Source organism: Clarias gariepinus, chromosome 10 (assembly GCF_024256425.1).
Source record: "Clarias gariepinus isolate MV-2021 ecotype Netherlands chromosome 10, CGAR_prim_01v2, whole genome shotgun sequence".
NCBI lineage: Eukaryota > Metazoa > Chordata > Actinopteri > Siluriformes > Clariidae > Clarias > Clarias gariepinus.
The window spans coordinates 21,408,584-21,436,409 of record NC_071109.1 but is presented as its reverse complement, the minus strand read 5'-3'; the positions used below and the strand labels follow the sequence as shown (position 1 = coordinate 21,436,409).

Sequence of the window (27,826 nt, the reverse complement as noted above, 5' to 3'; positions counted from 1 at the left end):
GTTTGCAAATTTCTCATTTCTAGAGCATGAAGTCATGTATTTTGGAAAATAACAAAATCTTTTTATTAATATTTAAGTTTTTTTTGGTAATTTTACGATACATATATGCTATTGTTTGTTAGGACATTACATTTCAGTAGTACAGTACAGTTCATTTGGATTGAGTTAAAGTGAACATGCGAGTCGGCTCCAAACGTCGATCTGAAAACGAGCCGATTCCCTTGTGAACGATTCATCACGATTGTGTTCATTACCCACACCGTCCAGCAGATAGCGCTAACGGTTTAGTTAACGGCTCTTTACATATTCCGAAGAAGAAGCTCACGTAACCTCTAACCTTAATATGGCGGCGTCCTGTACACATGAATGTGAAGCTCTTATCAATGCGTAAATGTTTATACCGGAAACATTTATGAACATATTTTTTTTTCGAGAGCTAGGGAAAAAATAAAGAAATACCTTAAAACACAACTATACATTATTAAATGTTCTTTTACTAATCCAAGCCGTTGGCTATTATGCACGTTCTACTGAGAACCCTTAATAACGTTTTATTGTTTGCTGGAGTATTTCGTAATGTTAAGATATGCAGAATAAGGAGAAGAACTCAGGGATACACGGAGGCGTGCACTTTGATCAGACACAGATGGATAAAGAAGGGCTGCATGAGGGAGTTCAGCTCCTCAGCTCGGAAGGTAAACACAGACTTCAACTGCATTTTCAGATAATATCACTGAATATATACTGTATATATAATTAGGTAATGATGTAACAAAACAACAATAGTCAGTTGTTAATTTAAGACACGAAGGTCAGCCTTCCTGGAATAGTTCCTGCAAGAACAGTGAAAAGCAACAACTTGAAAATGTTGAATATCATGCAAAAGTAGTGCAACTTAAAAGGTGAAAGTAAAATATGAGATAATACTGAATCAACGCATACCCCCTTAATGCGGCGTGGCATGGAAGTTATCAGCCTGTGGCACTGCTGAGATGTGATGGAAGACCAGGATGCTTCAATCGTGGCCTTCAGCTCTTCTGCATTGTTCAATCTCATGTCTCTCGTCTTTCTCTTGGCAATGCCCCGAGTTTTCTGGCCAATCAAGCACAGTAATCCCTCTGTCATTAAACCATTCATTGTCCAAGTCCTGCTGGAAAATAAAGTCAGCATACCCATAAAGCTTGTCTGTTTAAGGAAGCATGAAGTGTTCCGAAATCTCCTGGTAGACTGCTGCGTTAACCCTGGACTTAATTAAGCACAGTGGACCAACACCAGCAAGATGACTTGGCTTCCCAAACCAACACAGAATGTGGAAACTTCACACTGGACTTTAAGCATTTTGCAGTGTGTGCCTCTCTATTCAATCCTCCCCAGGCTGTGGTCATCCCTGCTGCTTGTGCACCTTTTTCATCCACACTTTTACCTTCCACATAACTTTCTATTAATGTGCTTTGATACAGCACTTTGGGAAAGTCCAACTTTTTTTTGCAATTACCTTTTGAGGCTTTTCCAACTTATGGAGGATATCAATTATGGTTTTCTGCACAACTGTCAGGTCAGCAGTCTTTTCCATGATTGTGCTTCCTACTGAACCAGACTAGGAGACTATTCAAAGGCTCAGGAACCCTTTGCAGGTGTTACAGTATGGCTTAATTAGCTGATTAGAGCGGGACACTTTGAGCCTAGAATATTGAATCTTTTCACCATGTTCAAATTTTTTTATATCGTGGATTTAGGGTTTTTATGAGCTGTAAGCCATAATCATCTCAATTATGACAAATTACGGCTTGAACTATCTTGCTTTGCATGTAATGAGTCTATCTTATATATTAGTTTAACCTTTAACCATTATTGAAATAAATGAACTTTTGCACAATATTTTAATTTTTCGAGTTAAGTCAAATATGATCTGCACTCCAGTTATCTAATAAACGCTCTCCATTCAGGGCTGCTGTCTCCCCAGTCAGGTGTGAATGCGTTACATTAGTTCCTTTGTAACGGCTGTATGACCAAAAATTGATGCTCCAATTGTAATTTGCATGAAACAACGTGCAGTGATAGAGCCGAAACGACTCGCGTAAGAGCATAAACAGAAAAAATAAAATTTGGACAGAAACTCTAAAGAAGGTGCAATTGTCTTAAAGAGAATCAGTACTGGTGACCAGACATAGATTCATCACTACAAGGCCGAAAGTTAACGGCAGAGTATAGAACGCTGAGTATCTTCAGTCGCCGAAGAAAGAGTTAAAGTGTCAACCATCAGCTGAAAAATTTAAGCTTACAGTTTTGTTGGATTCGCAAGTTCCAGTATTGGAACATTATCAGCAAAAAAGGTTCAACAACCAACAGTTCTCATTACAGTGAGCTGAACCCTAAACTTTGAATTTAAAGCAAAGCACTGCTATATAAGAGCATTGTAGTTGTCTTTTCTTAAAGTTTATTGATATAAATTCTACAGCCAGTGTGTGGATAATGTTAGACTCACTGATGATCTGGATCATCATGCACTTTTTTTTCCTTCCCTCACAGCAGAATATCGATATGGCTGAGTTCCCTGTGGACAAGATAAGGAACTTCAGCATCATTGCTCATATTGACCATGGGAAAAGCACCCTTGCTGACAGACTGTTGGAGATGACAGGTGGATTGTGTCGTTCTTAGCTGTAGTCACCTTACAAACACCAAACTTAAAGACTAAACATGTTTTTCTCCACAGGGGTTTATTCAGTTTTCTAATAAAACATAGTCATAAACTGATATATTGAGGTCACATGTTAATATATAAAGCCCCGAAAGTTTCAGGACCATGAAGCAGACTAATGATGTGTCCGTATGGCAATGCCTGCAACCCCAGTATGAAGTTATGCATCATTTCAAGATTCAAATGTGATTCTTGTTCTTCCAATTTAATTTAATTTAATTATTTGTTTCGTTTTTGTTTTTTTATTATACAATGGTTGGCATTTAGTAAGCATGGTATGTCCACAGCATAAATCCTGAAAAACAGTTTGTTGCTTCAGGATAAAAAACTATTTCCACACCATATTTAATAAGCAACATGTCACCTAAATGACTCTGTGTAATATATGGGAATGACCTGTGTACTCGCTGCTAAGTGGACATACTAAAGCCCTTCATATTTTGTTCAGGTGCCATTGCAAAGACGGAAAGGAATAAGCAGGTGCTGGACAAGCTGCAGGTGGAAAGAGAGAGAGGGATCACAGTAAAGGCTCAGACTGCCTCTCTATTCTACAAGCACGAGGGACAGACTTATCTACTCAATCTGATTGACACACCGGTCAGCATATAAAAACGACAACAACTAAAAATGGCATCATACACATACATAAATATAAATCGCTTAAATGTTTTAAACAATTCCATACTTCATGAATGAAATTATTCTTTTTTTCTTTCCCATCTTCACTCAGGGTCATGTTGACTTCAGCTATGAGGTTTCCCGCTCAATATCAGCCTGCCAAGGAGTTCTGCTTATAGTAGATGCGAATGAGGTATCGTGGACCATTTATTCTAACTGCACAAATCCCTTTGTCATTTTAGCTAGACTACTTCTAGAGAACAAAATGTATGCACTTCTGACAAATCTGTACTTCCGCCATCAGCTGGCAGACTGCAGTGATGATGCAGAGGAAAAAAGTTTTGTAGCAAAGCCAAAGGACTGTAGCCATGGGTGAAAATAAGCCAGTATGGTCCAGCATTCAAAAAAAAAAAAAAGCTGCATTTAAAACCAGTCATGGTAGCACTTTTAGCAAGAAAACACATCTGATAACATTGTCTCATATCTAACTGCTTCCATATTGCCTCTGCAATATCTGTGTTGTCTTCCAAACCTTAATTTTTTCTAGTTATATATATACATACATACAATGGGGCAAAAAAGTATTTAGTCAGCCACCAATTGTGCAAGTTCTCCCACTTAAAAAGATGAGAGAGGCCTGTAATTTTCATCATAGGTATACCTCAACTGGAGAAAAAAAATCCACAATGTAGGCTTTTTAATGAATTTGTTGGTAAATTACTCTGTAGAATAAGTATTTGGTCACCTACAAATAAGCAAGATTTCTGGCCCTCACAGACCTGTAACAACTTCTTTAAGAGGCTCCTCTGTCCTCCACTCGTTACCTGTATTAATGGCATCTGTTTGAACTCGTTATCAGTATAAAAGACACCTGTCCACAACCTCAAATAGTCACACTCCAAACACCACTGTGGCCAAGACCAAAGAGCTGTCAAAGGACACCAGAAACAAAATTGTAGACCTGCACCAGGCTGTAAAAACTGAATCTGCAATATGTAAGCAGCTTGGTGTGAAGAAATCAACTGTGGGAGCAATTATTAGAAAGTGAAAGACATACAATACCACTGATAATCTCCCTCTATCTGGGGCTCCATGCAAGATCTCACACTGTGGGGTCAAAATGATCATAAGAACTGTAAGCAAAAATCCCAGAACCACACGAGGGGACCTAGTGAATGACCTGCAGAGAGCTGGGACCAAAGTAACAAAGGCTACTATCAGTAACGCACTGCGCCGCCAGGGACTCAAATCCTGCAGTGCCAGATGTGTCCACCTTCTTAAGCCAGTACATGTTTGCAAGAGAGCATTTGGATGATCCAGAAGAGGATTGGGAGAATGTCATATGATCAGATAAAACCAAAATAGAACTTCATGTTTGGAGGAGAAAGATGCTGATTGCATTTAAAGAACACCATACCTAATGTGAAGCATGAGGGTGGAAACGTCATGCTTTGGCCTGTTTTTTTTGCAAAGGGACAGGACGACTGATCCGTGTAAAGGAATGAATGAATAGGGCCATGTATCGTGAGATTATGAGTGAAAACCTCCTTCCTTCAACAAGTGTATTGAACATGAAACGTGGCTGTGTCTTTCAGCATGACAATGATCCCAAACACACCATCCAGGCAACGAAGGAGTGGCTTAGTAAGAAGCATTTCAAGGTCCTGGAGTGGCCGAGTCTCCAGATCTCAACCCCATAGAAAATCTTTGGAATTAAAAGTCCATGTTGCTCAGTGACAGCCCCAAAACATCACTGCTCTAGAGGAGATCTGCATAGAGGAATGGGCCAAAATACCTGCAACAGTGTGTGAAAACCTTGTGAACACTTACACAAAACTCTCTCATTGCCAACAAAGGGTATATAACAAAGTATTGAGATGAAAGTTTGTTATTGACCAAATACTTATTTTCCACCATAATTTGCAAATAAATTCTTAAAAAATCCTACAATGTGATTTTCTGGATTTTCATTTCTTGTTTTGTCTCTCATAGTTGAGGTATACCTATTATGTAAATTACAGGCCTCTCTGATCTTCCTAAGTGGGAGGACTTGCACAATTGGTGGCTGACTAAATACTTTTTTGCCCCACTGTATATCTGCTCTATGCCATGAGGAACTCAATCCAATCAGTGCTCTAATATATTTTTTTTTACATAATTAGTACAATGATGGCATAAAGCACAAGCAGTAAACAAACATGTATTTTGTTCAGTAATCTTTAGTTAGGTGTTGAATTTCGATATATGTGACAGTCATATGTAATAGCTGAAGCTGTTTAACATGCACTTCACATCATTATGTTTATTTCTGTTTGTTCATGTTAAAGGGAATTCAGGCACAAACTGTAGCAAACTTCTACTTGGCGTTTGAAGCTCAGTTAACCATCATACCAGTTATAAATAAAGTAAGTGCATATCTTTACCAAATTATTTTGCCTGTTAAATTATGTAAATTAAAGTCTGTTTGATCAAATTATTTCTTTGGTAATCAGATTGATTTGAAAAATGCAAATCCTGAGAGAGTGGAAAAGCAAATTGAAAAGATGTTCGACATTCCAAGTGAGGACTGTATCAGGGTAAGCAGGAGTTTTTTTAAAGTAAAGATATAATGTGCTACATTAGTGTGTGTGTGTGTGTGTGTGTGTGTATGTGTGTGTGTGTGTACATGCTCACCACAATGTATAGTGTTTTTTGAAATCCTTCGTCTTCAGATTTCTGCTAAATTAGGCACAAACGTGGAGCGAGTTCTTCAAGAGGTAGTAAAGAGAATACCCCCGTGAGTCTTCATCAAATTCTTCTGAATCTGTCTTTTTTCCCTTTTTTTTTTTTTTTTTCCCTTTTTTTAAATTCAACCTACATTTCCACCTGTTAATGTTAAGTAGTGTGTTAAGTAGTGGTCCTATCTAAAATTTATGTTAAGTAGTGGTCATACTTAAAATTTCTTGATTTTGTTTAAAAGACACTTCTTCTTTTTTTTTTTTTTTCTTTAACACCCTCTCCCCTTTTTTCTTTATTTTTTTTTCGAAAGGCAATTTTTATTTGAAGCCACATGTAAGATTTTTGCTAAAAGCTCTTCATATGTGCATATATGGAAGTATATAAATTTTCTTAATCTTGAACGTTTTTCTTGCCTCTTTTCCAGACCCACAGCTAAACTAGAGGAACCATTTAAAGCCCTGGTCTTTGACTCGAATTTTGATCACTACAGAGGAGTAGTAGCCAACATTGCCTTGTTTAGTGGACAGGTCTGTAAAGGGGACAAAATTGTCTCAGCCCACCTGAGAAAAACCTATGAAGTTAATGAACTGGGGATTCTAAGGCCAGATGAACAACCCACAGCGAGACTGTAAGAAACTTTTAGGGATATACTGTATATGTATATAAACACTGATACTGGATACTACGATAATCCATATGTTCTATTGCGTCACTGAATCAGCCATTGTTTTAACTGTAAGAAAAGTTCTCATTACCCAAATTTTCTTCTGATTCACAGATTCACTGTTTTGCAGTTTATGTGTAATATTTGCCCACATAGTTACAGTATGTTTATTTTGTGCCTTATCTCTCACTTTTGGTCTCAGCTATGCAGGACAAGTGGGATATGTGATAGCTGGTATGAAGGAAGTGAAAGACGCTCAGATTGGAGACACATTCTACCTCCAAAAACAACCAGTAGAGGCACTGCCTGGCTTTAAACCTGCTAAGTCCATGGTCTTTGCAGGTATAGCGTTTACACTAACTTGATGCAATAGCTTTCTAAAATTATAAATTTGTCTTTTTCTGAAGCATTTTTGTGATTGCATTTCTTTGATTATTGCTTAAAGCAATATTGTCAAATCTTCACTAACAGAGATTTTCCTCTTGTTGCTGCTGTCTACATGAATCTGTTTAGAAAACGTTTTTTTCTTTTTCTTTTTTTTTTTTTACCTTTACTTTATAACCCATGTAGAAGACTTTAGTGACTAGACAGATATAAAACCTCTTTATTTAATTAAATATAGTAAATTTGTGTGTGCACCACACCCAGAGTACATTGCATCTAAACCTTTTTCAGCAAACAGGCAATAAGGAAATTAATGGCAGTGAATAACTGTTACTGAATCAGAGCCATCCAAAATCCATTTTAAGTAATAGTGTCTATCTGTTGCTTCAAGCTATTTTATTTTAATTTAATTAAATGTGTGTATATATCTGTGGTAGGTATATACCCTACAGATCAGTCGGAGTATCCTTCTCTACGCAGCGCGGTGGAGAAGCTCACTCTGAATGACTCCAGTGTGACGGTGCAGAAAGACAGCAGTCTGGCTTTGGGAGCTGGCTGGAGGTCTGGATTTCATACGTTTTACATTTACCTACCTTCCATGTTGTGATTACTGTTATAGCAGAACTATTTTGGCAGAGATGCAGTAATTATATGTATGATGATTTTTGTTGCTGTTCTCGTCTTAGGCTGGGATTTCTGGGTCTGTTGCACATGGAGGTGTTTAACCAGCGTTTGGAGCAAGAGTATAATGCCTCTGTTATAGTTACAGCTCCAACAGTGCCATACAAAGCTGTCCTGGCTTCACCCAAACTCATAAAGGTATAATATTATACTTGATTATGTGTTACAATCATTGTTTAGTTTGTATTTATACACTCTAAGATCTCCAGTCACATTTATCGTTGATTACAGAACACTATGTGTTGGCCAGTTCATGTGTGAAATTTCTCAGAACAACTCTTTCACAATTTGAGTCCTGTGCCATCAGGGAGAAAAAACTCCACTGATGTGATAAGCTGCTCATGCAGTACATTCAGTTTCTCAGCCGACGTTGTTTTCTTGTCACATAATGTTGCTGAACCTAGACCTGACCAACTGAAACAACCCAAGATCGTAATACTTCCTCCAGAGGCTTGTACAGTTGCCACAATGCATGATGGGTGCATCGCCTCATATGCTTCTCTTATTACCCTGACACGCCCATCACTCTGAACTAGGTTTTTTCCATTGCTCTAAAGTCCAATCTTTATGCTCCCTAGGAAATTGAAGCTTTTTTTTCTGATTAGCCTCACTAATAAGAGGATTTTCTTATGATGACACAGCTGTTTAGTCGTCGTATTTTACTATTAAACATAGCTATGTTTTTTGTTGTTGATTTTATCATGCAACTTTACCACTTGTTTAAGTGATCTCCATTCATGATTTTTTTTTTCCAACCACATGTCTTTCACAAAAGTTGATGGTTCAGCATTATCCTTTCAGGTTTCGGTTAAAATAGCGACTTTTTTGGGGCCAGGCTGTGTATATCACGTACAGTATATGGTCAGATGTATGTGGACACCTGACTATCACAGCCATCTGTCTGCCTACATCAAACTGTTGTCATAAGCATTGAATTGTTTAGAATGTCTTCGCAATGGGATATTCAACAAGCACATATCAGATGTATAAATACGTCTGGCCATATAATGTGTGTGTGCATGTTGGTGTGTATATAATCTCTTTTAAACAGTTAACATTGAGATATATCTGCTACGTATGCTCTATAAAGCCTTCATAAAGGCTCTAATCTGAGGTGTTGTTAATTAGTGATTTTTTTAGGCTTGTTAACTCTAAATGATCTCCTCCTCTGCAGCAGAGGAAGGTTTTGGTCTTGCTTTCCTGGAATGGTCTTCATAAGAGCCAGTTTCATCATGGTGCTTGATGGGCTTTACAAATGCACTTGACAATACTGTTCTTGCAAGAACTGTTCAGAACAGCTGACTTACAATAACAACTGGTGGTTGTTGTTGTTTTTGTTACTTAATTACCTAATGCTATGTGTATTATTTCATAATTTAAGGGGGAAAATCCAGTATTGTTCTGGAATATAGAAAATACATCCAAACTTTAAATTGGTATACGTACCGTATATTACACATTTACCCAAAGAATTATACACACTACATAAAAAGAAAAATAGTATGATGTATATTATATTAATTTAATATTAATGATATTATAATAATGATATTTCAATATTATCCTATATATCAATATATAATGTATAGCAATATCAAAGTTTTTCCTTTCCTGAAGTGTGTGTAAATATTTTTGGCTGATTCTGTATAATATAATCATATATAAATGGACTGTCTTATGGTGTTGTGTAGGAGTATGGTCAAGAAGTGGTGACCATTGTAAACCCAACCCAATTCCCAGAGAGGTCTTGTGTGGTGGAATATCAGGAGCCAATGGTAATGGGAACTATTATCAGCCCTGATGACTTTACTGGGAAGATCATGAGCCTGTGTCAGGTATGATTGGCAAATAATGTAAGTTTATTATGATTGCATGGCTTTTACTTAATTATTGTTGTAAATCTCTTTGTTGATGACAACACTATAGGTCATGTACTATATGTTCAACCCTCATTGAACATTCATGGAATGTACGCATTACTGTTTATTTCCAGAGCCGCAGAGCTATTCAGAAGAACATGGTTTACATCGATGACCACCGTGTGATGATGCAGTACCTGTTCCCTTTAAATGAAATCGTTGTGGATTTTTATGATGACCTTAAATCCATGTCATCAGGATATGCTAGGTAATGTTACTTATGTTACAAAGTTTCCTTTGTAATCCAGTTGAGTTAAGAACTTTACTGACATTTGAATCTGATTCAGCGTTTTTGAAACACAATGCAATTTCTCCTCCCCAGCTTCGACTACGAGGAAGCTGGCTATGAACCGGCTGAACTGATTAAGATTGATTTCCTGCTCAATGGGAAGCCAGTGGAAGAGCTCACCACTATCGTTCACAAGTAAGCTGCAGTTTCACACGGTGCATCTGAATGGCTACCAGATGCTTTTGAACACTACAGAGCTGTGCTGACTAAGTACCTTTTTTATGATTGAGGTGTGTTTTAGCCTTTGTCTGTGGTGCTGTTTTTAGAGACCGGGCCTACAACACAGGGAAAGCCATGTGCGTGAGGCTACAGGAATCCATCCCCAGGCAGATGTTTGAGATCGCCATCCAAGCAGCCATCGGAAGCAAAGTCATTGCCCGAGAAACGTGAGTGACAGTGCTTATTTTGAGCAACATAATGTATAAAGTAGTTAAAGTGTTTGTAACAATGCAATTCATGTTTATTCTTACAGAATTAAAGCATACAGAAAGAACGTCTTAGCAAAATGTGTAAGTGATTTTTATCTTTTTATCCTAATGTATCTATTTATTGGTATACTCATTTGGCCCTGACACTAATTTAAATCTTACTGTTTTTACCAGTATGGTGGCGATATCACACGAAAAATGAAGCTGTTAAAAAAACAAGCGGAAGGCAAGAAGAAAATGAGGCGCATCGGAAATATTGAGGTCCCAAAAGAGGCCTTCATTAATGTACTAAAAAGGAAGTAAAAGCTACTGTACAACATAAACATGTCGAAAAAATGCTGTGTACTAAAGCTGTATTCAAAGGAATCAGAACATCAAAATCAAATCTGTGGTGGCTGCATATGGCTGGTTATTCAAAGCAGCATTTTATGCAGTCCTAAATATCCCATAATCCAGTTTGGCAATAGCGGGCAGGGGGAAAAACCCATCCTGGCTTGGCTTCCCCAGGAATACCAATCATTTTGCCAACCACAAGGGCTTCCTGTGAAAAGTCATGTTAGCAATTGTGGATTCATCCTCCATTATTGGACGAGATATATTTAGTGAGTGTACTAAAAAGGTTAAACACAGTGGGTTTCAGACAAAAGGTACTTCATTAGCTGTGCAATAAATAAATTTTTATAAAAAAAAAATAAATAAAATAAAAACTTTGTACAGATTAACTGGTGGCTCATGGGCCCATAGTGTAAAGATAGTAAAGCTATTACTATAAAGGTCAACTGTAATTTTCACTCAAGATTTTATTTCTAACGGAAGTGCCTGTATATGTGTGTTTTGTTTTTCTTCAATAATACTTCAGTAAGTTTAGGTTACCATTAGCAAATGGTAATATTTTAATGTTAAGCATTTTCTTTTTGCCCTGTACCTTTTACAGCTGTGAAAGCACTGCCTTTTAGGGCACTGAAGAGACAGTATAGAGATTAAGGCAACTGCCTACTGTTTCAGACACCTTCACGGACTCTGATGGAGAACAATAGTGTATTTATTTCTGACTTATGGACTGAAGCCAAAATATGTAGTACTCCATACTTATTTAAAATGTAAATATACTGTAGATCTAAATAATATATACAGAACACATATTTTTAGCTTTTGGGAGCAATGAAACACTGAAGATTCAAATTTGTGTTTAATTATGTAGAGCACTTCAAGACATTAAAAAGGAAATAATGAATTTTTAAACTGAAGTGAAACACACAAGGTTTTCGTCTATGATTTATAGGCCTGGAGTGAGGAAGGGAAAGAAAATTTATGTTTTTATTTAAACCCCATGTTCTTGCTTGGAAACTTGCAAGCAACTCCATAATGGATTATGGAAAACAACCTGGTCAGGGTTACTCTGGATCTGGAGCCAGTCCTAGGAACACTGAGTATGACACACTGGATGGGACAGGGGTCATTGCAACACACACATGTACACAGTCATTCACAGCTGTGGGTGATTTCGCATAGGCTGTCCATCTACTCGGGTTTTTTTTTTTTTTGAAAGAATAAGAAGTTATAGAAAACTAATTTTATAAGCCTGATACCAATGAATTAGAAAAAAACAACTGAAACCCTGGATTACCAAATAATTCATTGAACTCACAGACATATTTAAACCAACCACATTTTATTTTAGTCTTACACCATGGAGTGTGTAGGAGATTTGGTGTTGAAATGAAAGATAAAAGACTGGTAACAGCAGTTGCACTAATCAAGTGAAAATACAACACAAACACTTATTGCTGTTATCAGCTTTCACATGTGAGACACATGTATGGTACAGTTTAATCAAGTCTATATACTGAGGTTCAAAAATCTTCCAAATAAATTCAGTCGTACACAAAGTGCTGATACAGTAACCTTCCATGCAGTAACATGTCTAAACGCTAGGAATAAAGTAAGAATAATGGGTTTGCTGTAACAATAAAAACAGCAACCAACACAGTAATAATAAGGAGTGTGGAGTGCTAATGTATGAGTGAATGTATCCATTCACTCAGTTTGATTTGTGATGCATTACATTTTCTGAATCAGGATTTATGAGCTCCTTTTGGTCACACAGCGCCACAGATATGTCAAAGGTAGTGGCCCATAGCTCCAAAGGTCAGATTGTATTACACTCAATGGAAATTACTGGGAAATTATTTTTTGGGGGGGAGAAAAAGAAAAGAAAAAAAACACCAATAATGCTGGTCCCAAATAAACTTGCCAATCACTTACATTTTCTGAGATGGATTGGTCTTTGGCATGCCTAAAACAAATCCAGTTAAATTCCAGTTAATCTAAAATTTTCCTACTTCCCTATGGAAAATATATTGTAATAGGCATTATGTCAAAACTCAAGATAAATCAGACTAAAATAAATATGGGCATCAGATACTCTGTAGGTTATGCTTTCAAATGAAGTTTGATGTATGTTTATGCAAGAATATGTATGCGAGTCAGGGTTTTCTATTTGAAAAGATATCAAAGATATGTCAGATATTTTAATTAACTTATCCCAAATGTCATATAAACAAAATTTCCTTTACCTCTGAACCATATTTTGAAATATATGCTATGGATATAAGACACATGTTGACCTTATTATTTCAATACAACAGTGGCACTTGAAGGTACATTAAATACACAATGGAAAAGAGTTAAGTTTTTTTTAACACAAGGGTGAATTAAAATGAGGTTTTACACTTGAGGTGTTTCTTCAGTAACATTACAAGGCTAGAAATGACTGGTTAATAAAACTTGCCTTTAAATACATTCCTGGCCTTGTGCAAGTAAACATTAATGTGATGCAACCCTGCAACATCACTGGTATTTCAGGCACCTTTGTGAGCCTTTGTGTGACTTGTATGTTTTCCGAAAGCACATTACACTACTACATACCGATGCATCATCCTCTTTAGTCTTAATCTTTATAGTCTTTCATGCTGTGTGTCGGCTCAACCAGCTGATTGTGAACATGCATCAGCCCTGTAAGAAAAGGATTCAGAGATGAGCAGAAAATTTCTGGTAATGGTGTGAAACTACAGAATTACAAAAAGCCATGGAATTGTGAAATAATCTGCCTCAAGAAGTTTTGAAGGAACAAAAAAGGTTGGGAATTTCTGGTAACTGTGAGGAATTACGGAATTACAAAAAGCTATGGAATGTAAAATGATTTGCTGCACAAAGTTCTGAAGGAACAAAACAAGTTGCATGCTGATCTACACTGACCCAACATCTAAACTACACTTCAAATAACTAATAAAATGGACGTTAAGATCATCAAAGATATACAATCATCAAGAATTCAGCATTATTTTGTTTGTAAAGTAACAATTTGTTTTTTTCTTGGTTTAAGCTTAATAGTATTCAGACACAGACTTATTTGTATTTACAGATAAAAACGTGTAGAATATAAATTACGCAGGTTTCTCTGACTAACTGCTATTAATGTAAATGTATACCTTTCATACATTGGACATTAATATAACAGTACTTTATTCCCCTTAAATCTGAAGACTCTCCGAGAGGAAACCAGTATCCATGGTTCTAAATAAAACTTGTGTGAGCTAAATGTCTGCATTGACTTACTGATTCTAATCATTCTGTTATTTCTAGCTTCATTTACAAAAGAACATCTCCTAGAAAGTCACAAACAGCAAAGAATCTCCATGTTTCTCCTCACTTCACTGCTTCCATAACAGCAACTAGCATTACAAATGAAAAAAAATGTAAATTTAAATCAATTTGATTTACATCAGATTTGTACACATTTTATTTACTTATGATGTATGTAAGGCTCAGATAAAAACTTACAATGTTTATAATATTTAATGTTACCCTTTCTTTAGAGATGCCAATAATTTTCTTAATTATTTTAACGAAAAAAGTAAGGTAGTTTAGTGTGTTATTTTATGATGTTCAAATTGTTTTCTGATTCAAATCATCTGTACTCATTTTAACGAATAGGAAAATAATTCCATTTACTTTTGCTGTATATCACCTCAAAAAGAACTATGCAAACCTGACCCTGCTCTAATGATGTCTACATTTTCAGTAGGATGGAATAGGAGTAAATGATGATGATGGAATAGGAGTAAAATGCTCACAGACCTTTAAAGTACTTTACAGTCTTGACCCTGAGTTCGAGCGTAGCGTCTTCATCGCACACGAAGATGGTACGAGGGTGCTGCTGAAAGGCAGATACGGTCCACATGTGGTTCACACCTTCTTCTATAGCCTTATATAAGGCAAAGGCTTTGTGTGCTCCAGTGATGAGTATCATAACCTAGAAATACAATATAATCACTTAATTATCCAGCATTGGAGCTTTTTACAAACAAATGAAGTAATAAGGTGTATAATCAATGGTTACTGTGATGACTAGGAGATGTCAGATACAGAATCAACATATATGCATGAACCATTTCATCTACAACATTTCTAAAGCATGCAGTGTATCTATGGCAAACTCCTGCATATGTGACCACATCAGTGCTTGTTTGCAGGATACACCATCATACATAATATAATCCTAATTCTTGTATAGCAGAATAAAGACTAATTTTGTAGCATTTAGGTTATGTAAATAATTTTTTAATGATAAAATCAACTCTAGCGTGAACATCAGAAGCATATTGGTTCTTGTGGAAGCTTAATTTAGGTGCCTTTTACCTCCCTAGCATCCATAACTGTGCCCACACCAACAGTAAGAGTCATAGTAGGGACTTTAGACAAGTCATTTCCAAAGAAGCGAGCATTGGCCACTATAGTGTCCTTTGCCAGGGTTTTCACTCGTGTCCTCGACACAAGACTAGAACCGGGCTCATTAAAGGCAATGTGGCCATCTGGTCCAATTCCTATCATGAAAAAGAAAAAACAGAACTTAAGGGATGAAAATAGCATTTTTATAAAAATTAACTATTTTAAGTATAGTACTGTGCAAAAGTTTTGAGCCGCCCCTTATTTCTTTATATTAGTTAATAAAATTAAACTATATAGTTTAAAGAAATAGGAACAAGTGTTTCACTACAAGAGGCTGCAAAGTGACAAAAACTGCTATTTAAAAATTAGCTGTTTATGTAACAGCCACAGCAGCAACTTTATGTACTCTTCAGTCTGTTCCAACCACTCTGCATCACAAGTATACTAATCACTGACTTGAAACTATTTTAAAAGATTTAACCTAAATCTAACCAAAATGTTGTGTTTGGAATGGACAGGCCACCTGGGCAATTATAGACTTTTAGCTTAGCTAAAAGGAAAAGTACATAGTAAGGGTGAAAATCTGCTATTTGAGACACACATGTGACATTTTACTTTAAAACCTTATTCATAAGCATTATCCATTGTCACACCTCCAACAAATAACTCGATGCCTCCAGCAGCTGTTATCTTCGTTTCGAAGAAGTCACACTCAGCCTTAAGGTCAGTCGCATTGCCATCCAAAATGTGGGTATTCTGGGGTTCGATGTCTATATGTTTGAAGAAGTTGTTCCACATGTAGGAATGGTAACTCTCTGGATGGTCCCTAGGCAGGCCTAGAAAACATGAATATTATACAAAAAATGCTTTAGAGACAGTTCTCTTAATTTCAAATTGCTCCCAGGCTATATATATATATATTATTATTATTATTTTAATGTTATGCTTCAATCATTCAGGTGTTACTGTATGCTTTCTTCCATTCTAATATATAAGCCATTGTTGTGTAACCAAAGACAGATGACAGGGTTTGATGGATTTACTTTTCTCACTGTCTAAAATGTGTTTCCTCATTTCCTTTCCAATCTTCCTAGTTCAAACATAACATCAAATATAATGTAGGAGAATTCAGTAAACTGAGAATAAACAGCTATGTGAAAAAATATATATAAAGGCCTATAATAACCCTATTAAAAGTCTCTGGGTTGTGTTGGAGGAGACTTGGTTTGACTCTGCTGTCATCAGTATAGTATTTCCCCAACTTACAAACGAGTTCTGTTCTGGGACCATGCTCATAAGTCATATTTGTTCTTAAGTCCAACAAAGTTAGTCCTTAGACACAAATATAAAATGTAACGCATACCAATCCACCTGGCTAAATCTGAGCGGTGCATATATGGCCAAAAACCGAAACCGCATGTAAGCCTTTTTAAACATGCTTAACGAGTCACCTGACTACGTTTCAACCCGGGAGGGAGGGACAACACACACAATGTTTACTGCACTTGAATGGACAGCATTTTGTCTCAGAGCTGTTTTCCACAGTATTACACTGTGAACTCTGTTTTGTTGAGGATTATCAGAAATTAGGATTATTTATGTCATCAGGATAAAGCAGTGTAGATGATGAGTGAGCTTTTATGTTAGGGGTTCTACTAAAACTGTAATTTACAGTACTTACAAATGCTGTTAATCCAAAGATGTCATTTCTATTTTAAAATGATATGTGCTTGGCATTAACAATGTGCTTCATAATACTTGTGAACTCAGTGACTCACCAACATACTCATCCATATTGAAAGTCTTCACATATTTAAAGGATATGTCTCCACTCTTGTAATATTCAATCAGTTTCTTGTAAAACCCAAGTGGTGTGCTTCCTGGAAAACATACAATTCTAATTAATCGTGCTGTATACAGTACATGTTATATATATATCACCAGCTGTATGTGAACTTTTTCAGTTCAGTTACATAAAAACTAATGATAAAGCATTCCTTCATTTTGCACTCATGTACAGTACCTGTGGGCAAACCCAGAGTAAAGTATCTCTCTTCGCCGGGCTTGAACTGGATAATACGGTTGCGGATGTATTTGGCAGCCCACTCGCTGGCCAGGTCATAGTCGTCAAGGATCACAAGCCTCATGATGACCTTCAAAAGGAGTTCAGATAAGAAATAATCAATCAATGCCTGTTCAGCATTCAAAGTGATTAAATCATAGATTATTTTATCTAGGTGACATTCAATATATGTAATCGGCATACATATTGTGCATGTAACATAGAACAAATATTTCTTATTCATTAACAAAAAATCTTTGTGATTGTGAAAGCTATGAAAGAATTTAGTTGAATCTAGTGTTTTGCTATGAACATTTAGGATCTAAGCAAGCATTTAGCAAGCTAATACAAGCTGTGCAGTAAAAAAAAAAAAAAAAACGTTTGAGATCAGCATAAAATACGTATTTATCGTCCATACCGCTTTATCCTATGGACAGGGTCTCGGGGACCTGCTTATCCCAGGAGACCTAGGGCACGAGGTAGGGTACATCCTGGATTGCAGGGCACTCATATACACACGCACACACCACAGGCATTTTAGGAACACCAGTAGCCTAATCTGCATGTCTTTGGACTGTAGGAGGAAACCAGAGTACCCAGACCAAACAGACCCAAGGTGCAAGACGACAGTGCTAACCACTAAGCCATCATGCAGTCAGCACTAAACACTGCTGAACATTTTGATAACAGGTGGCAAAAAAAGATAATGCTTAATGGTTAGCATGGACTCTACATGTTTTGCCTGTGCTTGGTGGAATTCCTCTGGGTACTTCGGTTTTCTTCCCACAATCCAAAAACAGGCTAATTGATAATTTCAAATTGCCCGTAATATATGTGTGTGTGCGTGCCTTGCGATGGACCCAGGGGGTACCTCGTGCCCCAAGTCTCCTTGGATAGGCTCCAGGCCCCGTGCAACCCTGTAACAGGATAAAGCGGTATAGAAGATAAGGGAGTAGACCTAATGCATGTTTAGAATTATCCAAAATGTCTTGCCTTTCTCTGTGAGAACACCTACAACGCCTATCTTTAAACAATTAAAAACCTGTTTACAACAAGCATAATGATTTAACATTGGAATATTTCCAACTTGCCTGAAACAAAAACATCAGATGACGTTACATTTTTTTCTTTCTTGTATTATTAAAAAAAAAAAAACACTTTCCCTCGAGCTAAAGCTCCATGTTGCAATCTATTAAAGGAACACAGGATAGAGCAATTATAAGAAAAAGATCTACACAACCTAAATGTTTCCCAGACTCGCATACAAAGTGCTCTGCTGTAATCTATGAGCAATTGTTCCACTGTGTGCAGATTATTCTGGCTAAAGTTTTTCTTTTTTTTTTTGTTTGTTTGTTTCTAGTCTATCTATTGTCGGCGTAATTCTGCACACAACAAATTCCAATGAAAATAAAATACAAATTGTAAAAGTAAAGAATAAAGTTCTTACCGTAAACACCTACAGTATTCTTTCTATATCAAGCACCGTCTGTGTGAATGGATGGACTTTTTTCTTTTTTGTAAACATTGATCATATGATTGTTTTCCGGTCATATGTTCTGACGTCACCCAACCGGAAGAAGCCAAATTTTGTCTTGGTATGGTGGCCGAAAAGGTTCAAATCTCCGATATACACATCACCAGTTCGCATTAATTTTATGCGGTGAACTATGCAGACACGCCTAATTATTAAAATTTTAATTGAAGGATTATATTAAACAAAACAATACTAATAATTTATTAAATACGTTGTATTTATAAAAAAAAAAATTCAAATCTACTCTTCCCACGCATTTTGTCTGTTTTAAGAGAAAATATGTGTTTATATATGCTGCCTTTCTCTCTCTCTCACACACACACACACACGCTGTGTTTGTGGCTGACCTTGCCAAGCGGAGCCTGGGAGCAGCCGCGCAGAGAGAGAGAGAACAATGATGAGTGGTAGACAGGGTAAAGCAAAAGGAGCCAGGGAGGAGAAGGAGGGAGGGATGAAGAGGGGGGAGGAGGGGGTGGGGCGGCTGAGCTTCCTCTCCCAGGATTAAACGCCCGTGAGCGGAGCTCCTCGCTGACAGCATCCACATTTCCACGCACACACACTCTAGCATCCCGTCTCTTCCACTCTTGGATTCAACCCAGAATTTGGGGACGCGTCCACCTGCGCGCGCGCGCGCGCCTCGCCCTCGCTCCATTGACAAGCACGAGGTGAGCGCTGTAACGCTTTATTATCTTAATTACGGCGGGATCTTTAATCATTAATGCTTTGTTCTAATTGCCGAATAATCCGACGCCTCTCTTATTAATGCTGTCATCAAACTATCCGCTTTGTTTTGGCTGTACTTTTTTGTGTCTGATGTAAGCTCCAGTACAGTACATGCATGTACGTGGATTCTCTTACAATGGGATCCTGAGACACATGCAAATCGGATTACAGGACAAAAAAGGGCCATGCGTTTCTTTGTTTACTGCATATTTATACGATTTGTCTCGGGGAAAAAAAAATCATGCATTTACGAGGAATCACTATAGCTGAGATTGTTATTTTGTTATGCTGGAAAGAAATGAGGTCATATTGTAGGCATGACATATAAAATAACACGAATGTAGAAAAGTTTCATGCTATGCCCTAATGGGTTAATTACCCGATCAATTTTTAATCACTGAAATATTCAGAGAAAATCCTCAGCCAGATTGTGAGATGTGTGGCTCATTGTTTGCCTGAAGCTTTTTGTGTGAAGGAGGGGATGAGGGCTGAATGGGACCGCTTCATTGTGTAATGCACAGAGATGTAGATAGAGCTGTGGATCCTTGGCTGAGCAGTGCTGTGGCAAGTTGGAGAAACGAGGACAAGCCTTCAAAGCTTCTCTTCTATCAGTAGGTGAGGTGTGGCTCGGTGCCTGCTGCCTCACTTGTACGTGTGCGCGCGCGGGCGTGTGTGTGTGTGAGAGTGTGTGTGTGTGTGTTCCTGCGCTCGCCGCCTGTGCGCCCTTGGTTTGGACGTTCCTGACGCACCGCAGTGGACACGTTGATCTCTTATGTGTGTGTGTACATGATCAGCTGAGCTGCATTTTTGCCATTACTGATGCTCACACGAGCTGTCAGTGAGTCGACGCTTGAACACGCATGCCGTGTGTGTGTGTGTGTGTGTGTGTGCAGGCTCTGCTGGTGCCGCGTGCATGTGCTGCGTAATTCTGAGTGTGGGGTGTGTGTGTGTGTGTGTTGCTCCAGGGTTTGTCATGAGTCAGTGAAGAAGGGAAAACATGTGATGTAGGTTGAGGTAGAGGGATATAGGGGGATATCCAGACAATACTAGCAGCTCCTTCCCCTGTACCACTGCATTAACCTCTCTCTCTCTCTCTCTGGATGTTTTACAACATTACAATTCAAACATAATCTGAATCAGTTCCAAAACCATATTGTGGTCAAGCTTGTTTTAAGATCTAGCATGTAATTAAACCGAATAACTATTAAATATGATCTATAGACAATGGCTCAAGTTGCAGTAGTCATCCACTAGCAGTTCAAAGTAAAAGCACGTGTACCTGGCACATGAGAAAGTAAAAAAAAAAAGTCTCCTGATACTGCTTAAAATAAAATACAGAATAAAACAATTTTACCCCCCACTTTGGACATATAGCAGTCATTTGTATTGCAGTTACTTAAGGGTTGCCAGCTCGATGCCCAGTTTTCATTCACACACATTACAGGCAATTTGGGAACACTAATTACCCTAACCTGCATGTCTTTGGATAGTGGGAGGAAACTGAAGAACTAAGTGGAAACCCATTACTGGGGAAAACACAAACCTGAGGTGGTAATCGAACCCTTACCCTAGAGGTGCAAGGTGACAGTGTTCTCTCTAGCTCTCTATACAGTTTGTGTCTATATGTGTGTGTATGTATGTTTGTATGTGTGTATGTTTGTTTGTATGTATATATGTATGTATATATGTATGTTTGTGTGTTTATATATGCATGTATGTATGTATGTATGTATGTATGTATGTATGTATGTATTTTTTAAAAATTGCCATACTGAAGCTATGATTTATTCTCTCTCTCTCTCTCTCTCTCTCTCTCTCTCCAGTTTGTGTGTATATGTGTATGTATGTATATATGTATGTGTGTAATATATGTGTGTATGTATGTATTTTTTTAATTGTCGTACTGAAGCTATGATTCATTCTCTCTCTCTCTCTCTTTCTCTCTCAAACACACATATGTGCAGACATATGCGACTAGACATATGAGACTCTGTGGAGAATTGATTGGCCATCTCTCGCTCTCTCCTTGCATACTTAAAGTCCAAACACAGCTGCTTTCTCATGCACAGCAAGTCTTTCTTCTCAACATACTGTACATTACTACATTCGAAACAAGGCTATGGAAATCTACACTGTCCGAATATGCCGTTTTTTAATAAATCATCTAATCATTCACTTAATATACCCTAATACCCATTATACTCCTTAGGTAAACCACTAAAGAGAGATGTACTGTTGCTGTACTGAGATGTCTAAGTGGGCCAAATGAAAATGTCAGTCAAAACATGTTTTTCTGTCATACACTTTTGTCTCGCTGCTTTTCTTCACCATGAGTGAGTATTTATAGCCTTCCCTCTAACCACTTGTCAAGAACAAAAGCAACGATGCAACGATGAGGTAAAAAAAAGGGTAGAAAATAAATGAATAAAATAGGTATGCTGGACATGTGGACTACTAATCTCCAAATGGTGGCGAGATTAAAAGTCACCAGAAGTCATTCTGGATGGAACTGAATTGAAAAGCTCAGATAAGGTTCAGTTTATTATGCTAATGGATTGCTCTGACAGACTGGATGTGTGAGAGAGGATGGATTTAATTATTGCAACAGTGAAAAGGCAGAATCATGAGCCACTGTCCTAGCAGAAAATGCTACATAGCAGAAACAAAGAAAGAGAAAAGCTTAATTTTTTTTGTTTTATTGGCTGTTTTAACAAGGATGACCTAATTATAGGTGTAGTGAATAAAGAGTGTCATTTGTTCATGTACATTGTCTGTCAGGCAAAATCAGTACATGTGATTTGACAATTATAAGTTTCTTTGTATGGTCAGGTGGCACAAATTTATTTTTCACTACAGCGCCTCTCATAGTGGTAAAATATTACATGTCAATCAACTGTGACCAAGCAATTACTGAAAATAAGGAAATAAATGGAAAAAGGAAGTGCCCCATACTTCATACATTAAGTTGTAATTTCAATTACATCCCTGTATTCATCTATTTGAATTTAATATCAGCACAGTGTCCTTATTTGTTCTACCTCTCCTGTGTGACATCAGGCCCTTTTCTTTCTCAAGCCTGGTTCAGGTTTACTAATGTTTCTTTTACTTCTTGTTTCTGTTCTATTAACCGCAGTATCGTCTGGTCCAGCTTGGCTAGATATCTCCCTGCCTGCATTTATATACAGCAATTTGAATTGGATTGAAACTCCCAGAACATTGAACCAATGCCAGAGCATACAGACCTCTCCTTTAGCGCTTTACAAGCAAGAAAGAGACACAGAGGGTTATGGAGGGATACACAGAGAAACAAACGAGGGCAATAGGGGGAGGAGTGAGGAACTGCAGCAGCTGTGTGACAGTGGAAAAGGGAATGAATGAGTGTGTGTGAGTCCAGATTTATATCTTGCTACTTGCATGAGCAATTCAACATGGGACATGAAGGTATTTATTTGGTCAGTGGAGTAATATATATATATATATATATATATATAAAAAAAACACAGAATTGCACAGAAATAAAAAAAACGTAAAAATATTATAATGTACTACAGTTTACTACAGCGTTTAATTTATATGTTGTTGTTGTTGTTCTTTCGGCTGCTCCCGGCAAGGGGTTGCCACAGCGGACCATCAAGTCCACACATACAAGCTTCGCACAGGTTTTACGCCGGATGCCCTTACCGACGCAACTCTCCCATTTTATCTGGCTTGGGGCCGGTACTGGATCTAGTGGCTGGGATTTGGGCATTGGCTGGGAATCGAACCCGGGCTTTTACAGTGTGTAATTTGACATAAAATTGTAAAATGTTGCTTTTCCTCTATAATCCTAGCGATAGGTGCACTCTGAACTAGTCACACATTGGTTGGAAGCAATGCACCCTGTGTGGTATGAGCAATATTTGCAAATTTTAGACCTAGATGGAAAAAAAAACATCTGCATCTTTATAAAATCATGTTTTTAGAAAATTGCAGTGCAAAATCAAATCGACAACTAGGTATCGTGATATCATATTAGGTGGTCCCTAATGATTCCCATCCCTAGTAAATGCTACAGTTTATCACTCTATACAATAGTAATTACTATAGTAGACTATAGTATTTTTTTCCTATAGCTGTATTTTTTTTTTCCAACATTGGATGCCCTTTTGTGACAAAACCTTTGCATTTTTCTAACCAGGCTTGGGATCAGAACTGCGTACAGTGGCTGAGTAGTATGGGACGGCTACCCACCGATGGCGGGGCTCAAACCCGAGCCTCAGATCCTCAAATCAACAACCTAAAGCCTTAGCCAGTAAAATAATAAAACTTGATTAATTGTTTTGTTAAGTTTTAGAATTGTGATGTAAAAAGAGGACATTTAAGACCAAATTCTACTATAGGATGTTGGCTATGTATTGGCTTATTTTTTGTGTATTATATAAAGTGAGTGTGTTGTTCGTGTATTATTTTGTCTGTGAGCAGTGGTTTGAGTGTTATTTTGTCTGAGGATTTTATTTGCATGTATTATTTTGTCTGGGTGTTTTATTTGCCATGATTGGTAACTATTGTTTTGTGTTTTCTCTACAGTGTTTTGTTAGTATTTGATTGGTTTTTTGTGGTTAATGTTTAAGTGTTTTGTCTGTATTTAGTCAGTTTTTTTTCTGCATGTCTGTTTATTTTTTTCCAGCAATCCTTTTTTTGTATTTAAGCATGGGTGTTGCCACATGTATAAATACTAATGTGCTTGGAGAAGTCTGTATGTCAGGCTGCTTCGCTGCAGTAAGCGTGAGCTTAGTGCGTGTTTGAAATTTATAGCGTTTTCATAACCTTTGGTGTCAGTCTGCATTAGGGCCAACACAGACAGCCAGGCATTGATTCCTCTTTGTGTCAGCTTAAAGACAGCATGACTCATCCCTGTTACAGATGCAGATTGTTATTGATTATCATCAAAGTCATGTTTGAAGCTGAACCGTTCATGATGATAGCCATTGCATCTTTGCGGTTACGTGATGGTCAAAAAAACAACGTTAGCCAGAATACGCTGGTCACACACTGGCTAAGGCACCCATAGGAAAATTCACTTGCTTGCTAGTCTTGAATCATAGGTGGTATACTGAGGCTTGTTGACACAGTAATTGTTGTGCGTGTTATTCATAGCCACAAGATAAAAAAAAAAAAAAAAAACACTGTCATGCAGCCTGAACAGTATTTTTAGTAAGCACAGCTGTTAAAAGAAACTCGAGCCTGAATTCAGCAGCATGGAGATCCAGGAGGTACAGAATTTGTATTTGTTTGGGGGGCGGGGGTTCAGTTCGAATGTATTTATTTGCATTGACTACATAAATGATAAATGTGCTGTCTGCAGAGCTTTTTGTGTATTGCAGATATATGCTACTGTATTCAGCATCACTCAGCGCTTTCTCACACTCCTTCCTTCCTCTTCTCCCTGTTTTTCACACCTTCCCCACCCATCCTGCCCTTCTCCGACACCTTTCCAGCCTGAAACATCTCTCTCTGCAGTCATTCTGCTTTCACAATTTTTTCACAAAAAAGAGGTTCGATTTTGGATGTTGTTCTTGTTCTTCCAGCTTCTAAAAAGCTTCCAAACTGCTTTTTGCTCTTTTCGCAATATCATTTATCGTTATTTTCCCTTATTTAATCCATTTACCTTTGTTCACCTTTTCTTTACTTCTTTCTCTTTTGTCACTTTGGTTCTCTTTTTCAAAATGGAGGCTGTGATGACATGATGAGAAATTCATTTTGCTGAAATAACTAGATGTATTATTTATACACCAGTTATGGGTAGCCTAGATTTCTGCATGCAGGGAACAAGATGAGAACGAGTCTAGAGGCCCTGAAACGGCCCTGTGCAGAGCAGAGATAAACATGGAGGAAATCGTTTCAGAAACCTGTGACTTTTCGCAGAAACTTCATTTATAACCTGTTAAACTGCTTGACAACGCAAATAGCTAATCTGCAAATCATGCATGTAGACATGGCCAGGATGATTTGCTGAACTTCAAACCGAGCATCAAAATGGGGAAGAGAGGTGATTTAACTGGCATGGTTGTTGGTGCCAGACGGGTGTGTCCAAGTATTTTCCTGAAAAAACTGCTGATCTACTGTGATTTTTAGGCAAAACCTTCTCTTGGGTTTACAGAGAATGGTCTGATTTGAGCAAATATCCAGTGAGCGAGGTCTCTGAGCGACAATGCCATGTTGATGCCAGTGGTCAGAGGAGAAGCTGATAGACAGGCAAAATCTCTGTTACAGTAGCTTCTCATTACAACTAAGCTATGCAAAAGAGCATCTCTGGATGCACAACATGTCGAACCTAAAGTAGATGCGCTATGGCAGCCCTCCTGTCAGCTAAGGACAGGGAAATGATTTCACCTTAGACAATCAGATGTTAGGGTCAGAATTTGACATAAACAACACGAAAGCATGGATCCATATTGGCTTGTATTAACAGTTCAAGCTGGCAGCGGTGGTGTAATGGTGTAAGTGAACATTTTCTTGGTTCGCTATAGCCCCCTTAGTACCAACTGATCATTGTTTAAATGCAACAGCCAACCTGGGTATTGTAGCTGACCATGTCCGCCCCTTTATGGTCACAGGATAACGCATCGTGTCACAAAGCTAAAATCATCTCCGACACAGTCACCAGATCCCAATCCAATAGAGCATGTTTGGGATGTGGTGGAAAGGGAGATTCATGGAAGGATGCATGTGCAGCCGACAAATCTAGAGTAACTGCCTGATGCTATTATGTCAATGTGGGCACCTTGTTGAATCAGTACCATTAAGAATTTAGGAAGTATCCAACCCAGTACTATTAAGGTCTACCTTATGAGTGAGTGTAAAACTATTATTTAATCTATAATTTCTGTATTTTTGTGTCGGAATTTGTTCATTTTTAACAAGATTCATTTACACTATTAAGGTGTAGCAATTTTAGGATGTTGTCTTATTTTTAGTGAACAAATCACATTATGCACAATAAATAAACTGGTCTGCATTTAAAATTGACATTATTACTATAAATCCAAATAACATTTTGCACAGTGAATCCAGTGTACAACTGGTGTGTATAAATTTAACTCATTGCTGTTTACTGGGCGGCACTGTGCATGGTCGAGGGTTTGATGCCCTGCGTCTGGGTCGATAAAGATTGCTCTTGAAGATGTTCTCTTCTTGCAAGTAGGGTTCCCACTGGGTACTCTGGTTTCCTTTCACAGTCCAAAGACATGTTTATCCTGCAATGGACTGGCAACCTGTCCAAACTGTAAACTGCCTCGTGCTCCAATCCCCTGGGATAGGCTGCACCACAATAAGCGGTATAAAGAATGAGCGAGAGAGTAAGAAAGAGAGAGCTGTTGAATTGCCATACGTAGACATCAATGCTTGTTAATCCTGTATTTAATACATTTAATTATTTTTAATACTTTAGTTTTGGAGTTTTGGTTGCTGTTTTGTTGATTGTTGATGTACAGTGGGGTTCAAAGGTCTGCGACCACACCAACTCTTTGTTCTTTTTTTTAGAAAACAGAAAATAAATGGAATGTTCTTTAAGATATAAGAACATGATTCTGCATTATTTCTATTCCTATGCAAATTGTGAGTGATATGGTCCAAGGTTAAAATTACTCATGTCTGATCCCTTCTACTAAAGGAGGAGACGCAGATGAATTTAATATAGAATGTATTTTAAAGTTTTAGTAACTAAAAAAGTAACTAATTATATTACAAAATTACTGTCATTAAAAAGTAATCAGTTACATTACAGCGTTACTTTCTGATAAAAGTAACTAGTTCGAGTACTTTTCCATTGCAGAAAATAAAAACTCCTTTGTGATTCCTCATGCATGTTGTTTTAGTCAAGACCTTTATAATTATTCTATCATCATCACTCAGCTGCTGTGTGTTTGGCCCGCAATCAGTTAACTATTAATACCCCTATCTCACATATGCGGTTTCGCGCCGTGGCCGTCAGTACGCTTCATCATGATTCACTGCGAGTTTTGGTGCTGTGATTAGGTTTCCATCTTTCCATGCGTCGGTCCTCGCATAGTCAAACCGCATAGGTGAGATAGGGGTATAACAGCAGGAATAACAGGGGGGTATCGGGGGCGGGGCTTGTAGGACGACTTTCACACACACACACACACACACACACACACACTAACGGATTGGAAATGACTGCTGTCTGGCTCACGGATTACATAAATTGTCTAAATAACTGATTACATTTTAGAAAAAGTAACTAAATAACTGAGTACTTAAATGGCCGACGTAACGCGTTAGATTACTCGTTACATCAAAAAAGTAATCCAAGTACTCTAACGCGTTATACCCAACACTGTCAGTGACTCTGAATCTTCAGCCTTATAAAGCT

The 27,826-nt window shown here is 37.7% G+C and overlaps 3 protein-coding genes across 8 annotated transcripts in view; 2 read left to right on the top strand and 1 right to left on the bottom strand.

The window, feature by feature from the left end:
* The first annotated feature begins 335 nt into the window (after positions 1-335).
* On the top strand, positions 336-11,919 carry guf1 (GTP binding elongation factor GUF1). Of its 3 annotated transcripts, none has more exons than XM_053506060.1 (17): positions 336-695; positions 2,533-2,641; positions 3,150-3,298; positions 3,432-3,512; positions 5,647-5,724; positions 5,812-5,895; positions 6,031-6,095; positions 6,462-6,665; positions 6,904-7,043; positions 7,523-7,646; positions 7,772-7,904; positions 9,458-9,601; positions 9,760-9,893; positions 10,008-10,109; positions 10,241-10,360; positions 10,447-10,483; positions 10,577-11,919. In XM_053506060.1, exons 1-17 carry the CDS (start codon positions 519-521, stop codon positions 10,703-10,705), a joined length of 2,010 nt encoding a protein of 669 aa, XP_053362035.1. In that variant the 5' UTR covers positions 336-518; the 3' UTR covers positions 10,706-11,919. The 3 variants fall into 3 exon arrangements, with proteins under 3 accessions (XP_053362035.1, XP_053362034.1, XP_053362033.1); XM_053506059.1 differs by having other exon boundaries at positions 2,530-2,641; XM_053506058.1 differs by lacking the exon at positions 336-695 and adding an exon at positions 1,180-1,555.
* A 136-nt stretch (positions 11,920-12,055) lies between these two features.
* gnpda2 (glucosamine-6-phosphate deaminase 2) lies at positions 12,056-18,748 on the bottom strand. Its single transcript, XM_053506057.1, has 7 exons — positions 18,643-18,748; positions 17,157-17,286; positions 16,912-17,013; positions 15,787-15,969; positions 15,104-15,288; positions 14,543-14,717; positions 12,056-13,417 (listed from the first exon to the last, which is right to left on the bottom strand). The coding sequence occupies exons 2-7, from the start codon at positions 17,278-17,280 to the stop codon at positions 13,353-13,355; spliced, it is 834 nt and encodes a 277-aa protein (XP_053362032.1). The 5' UTR covers positions 17,281-17,286; positions 18,643-18,748; the 3' UTR covers positions 12,056-13,352.
* Positions 18,749-19,261: 513 nt separating this feature from the next.
* frmpd1b (FERM and PDZ domain containing 1b) overlaps positions 19,262-27,826 on the top strand; it is a 38,962-nt gene continuing 30,397 nt past the window's right edge. For all 4 annotated transcript variants that reach the window (XM_053506331.1, XM_053506329.1, XM_053506330.1 and 1 more), the window contains exon 1: positions 19,262-19,394. The gene's annotated coding sequence lies outside the window, so the exon portion shown is untranslated. The remainder of the gene's footprint in view (positions 19,395-27,826) is intronic.

Excerpts from the sequence above, each read along its gene's own strand:
- guf1 (XM_053506058.1), top strand. The coding sequence starts at position 1,280 with ATGACTTGGCTTCCCAAACCAACACAGAATGTGGAAACTTCACACTGG. Across the intron at positions 7,905-9,457 it reads CTTCACCCAAACTCATAAAG|GAGTATGGTCAAGAAGTGGT; the intron begins GTATAATATTAT and ends GGTGTTGTGTAG. Across the intron at positions 9,894-10,007 it reads ATGTCATCAGGATATGCTAG|CTTCGACTACGAGGAAGCTG; the intron begins GTAATGTTACTT and ends TCTCCTCCCCAG.
- gnpda2 (XM_053506057.1), bottom strand. The coding sequence starts at position 17,280 with ATGAGGCTTGTGATCCTTGACGACTATGACCTGGCCAGCGAGTGGGCT. Across the intron at positions 17,014-17,156 it reads TACTCTGGGTTTGCCCACAG|GAAGCACACCACTTGGGTTT; the intron begins GTACTGTACATG and ends TATGTTTTCCAG. Across the intron at positions 15,289-15,786 it reads CATCGAGTTATTTGTTGGAG|GAATTGGACCAGATGGCCAC; the intron begins GTGTGACAATGG and ends TTTTCATGATAG.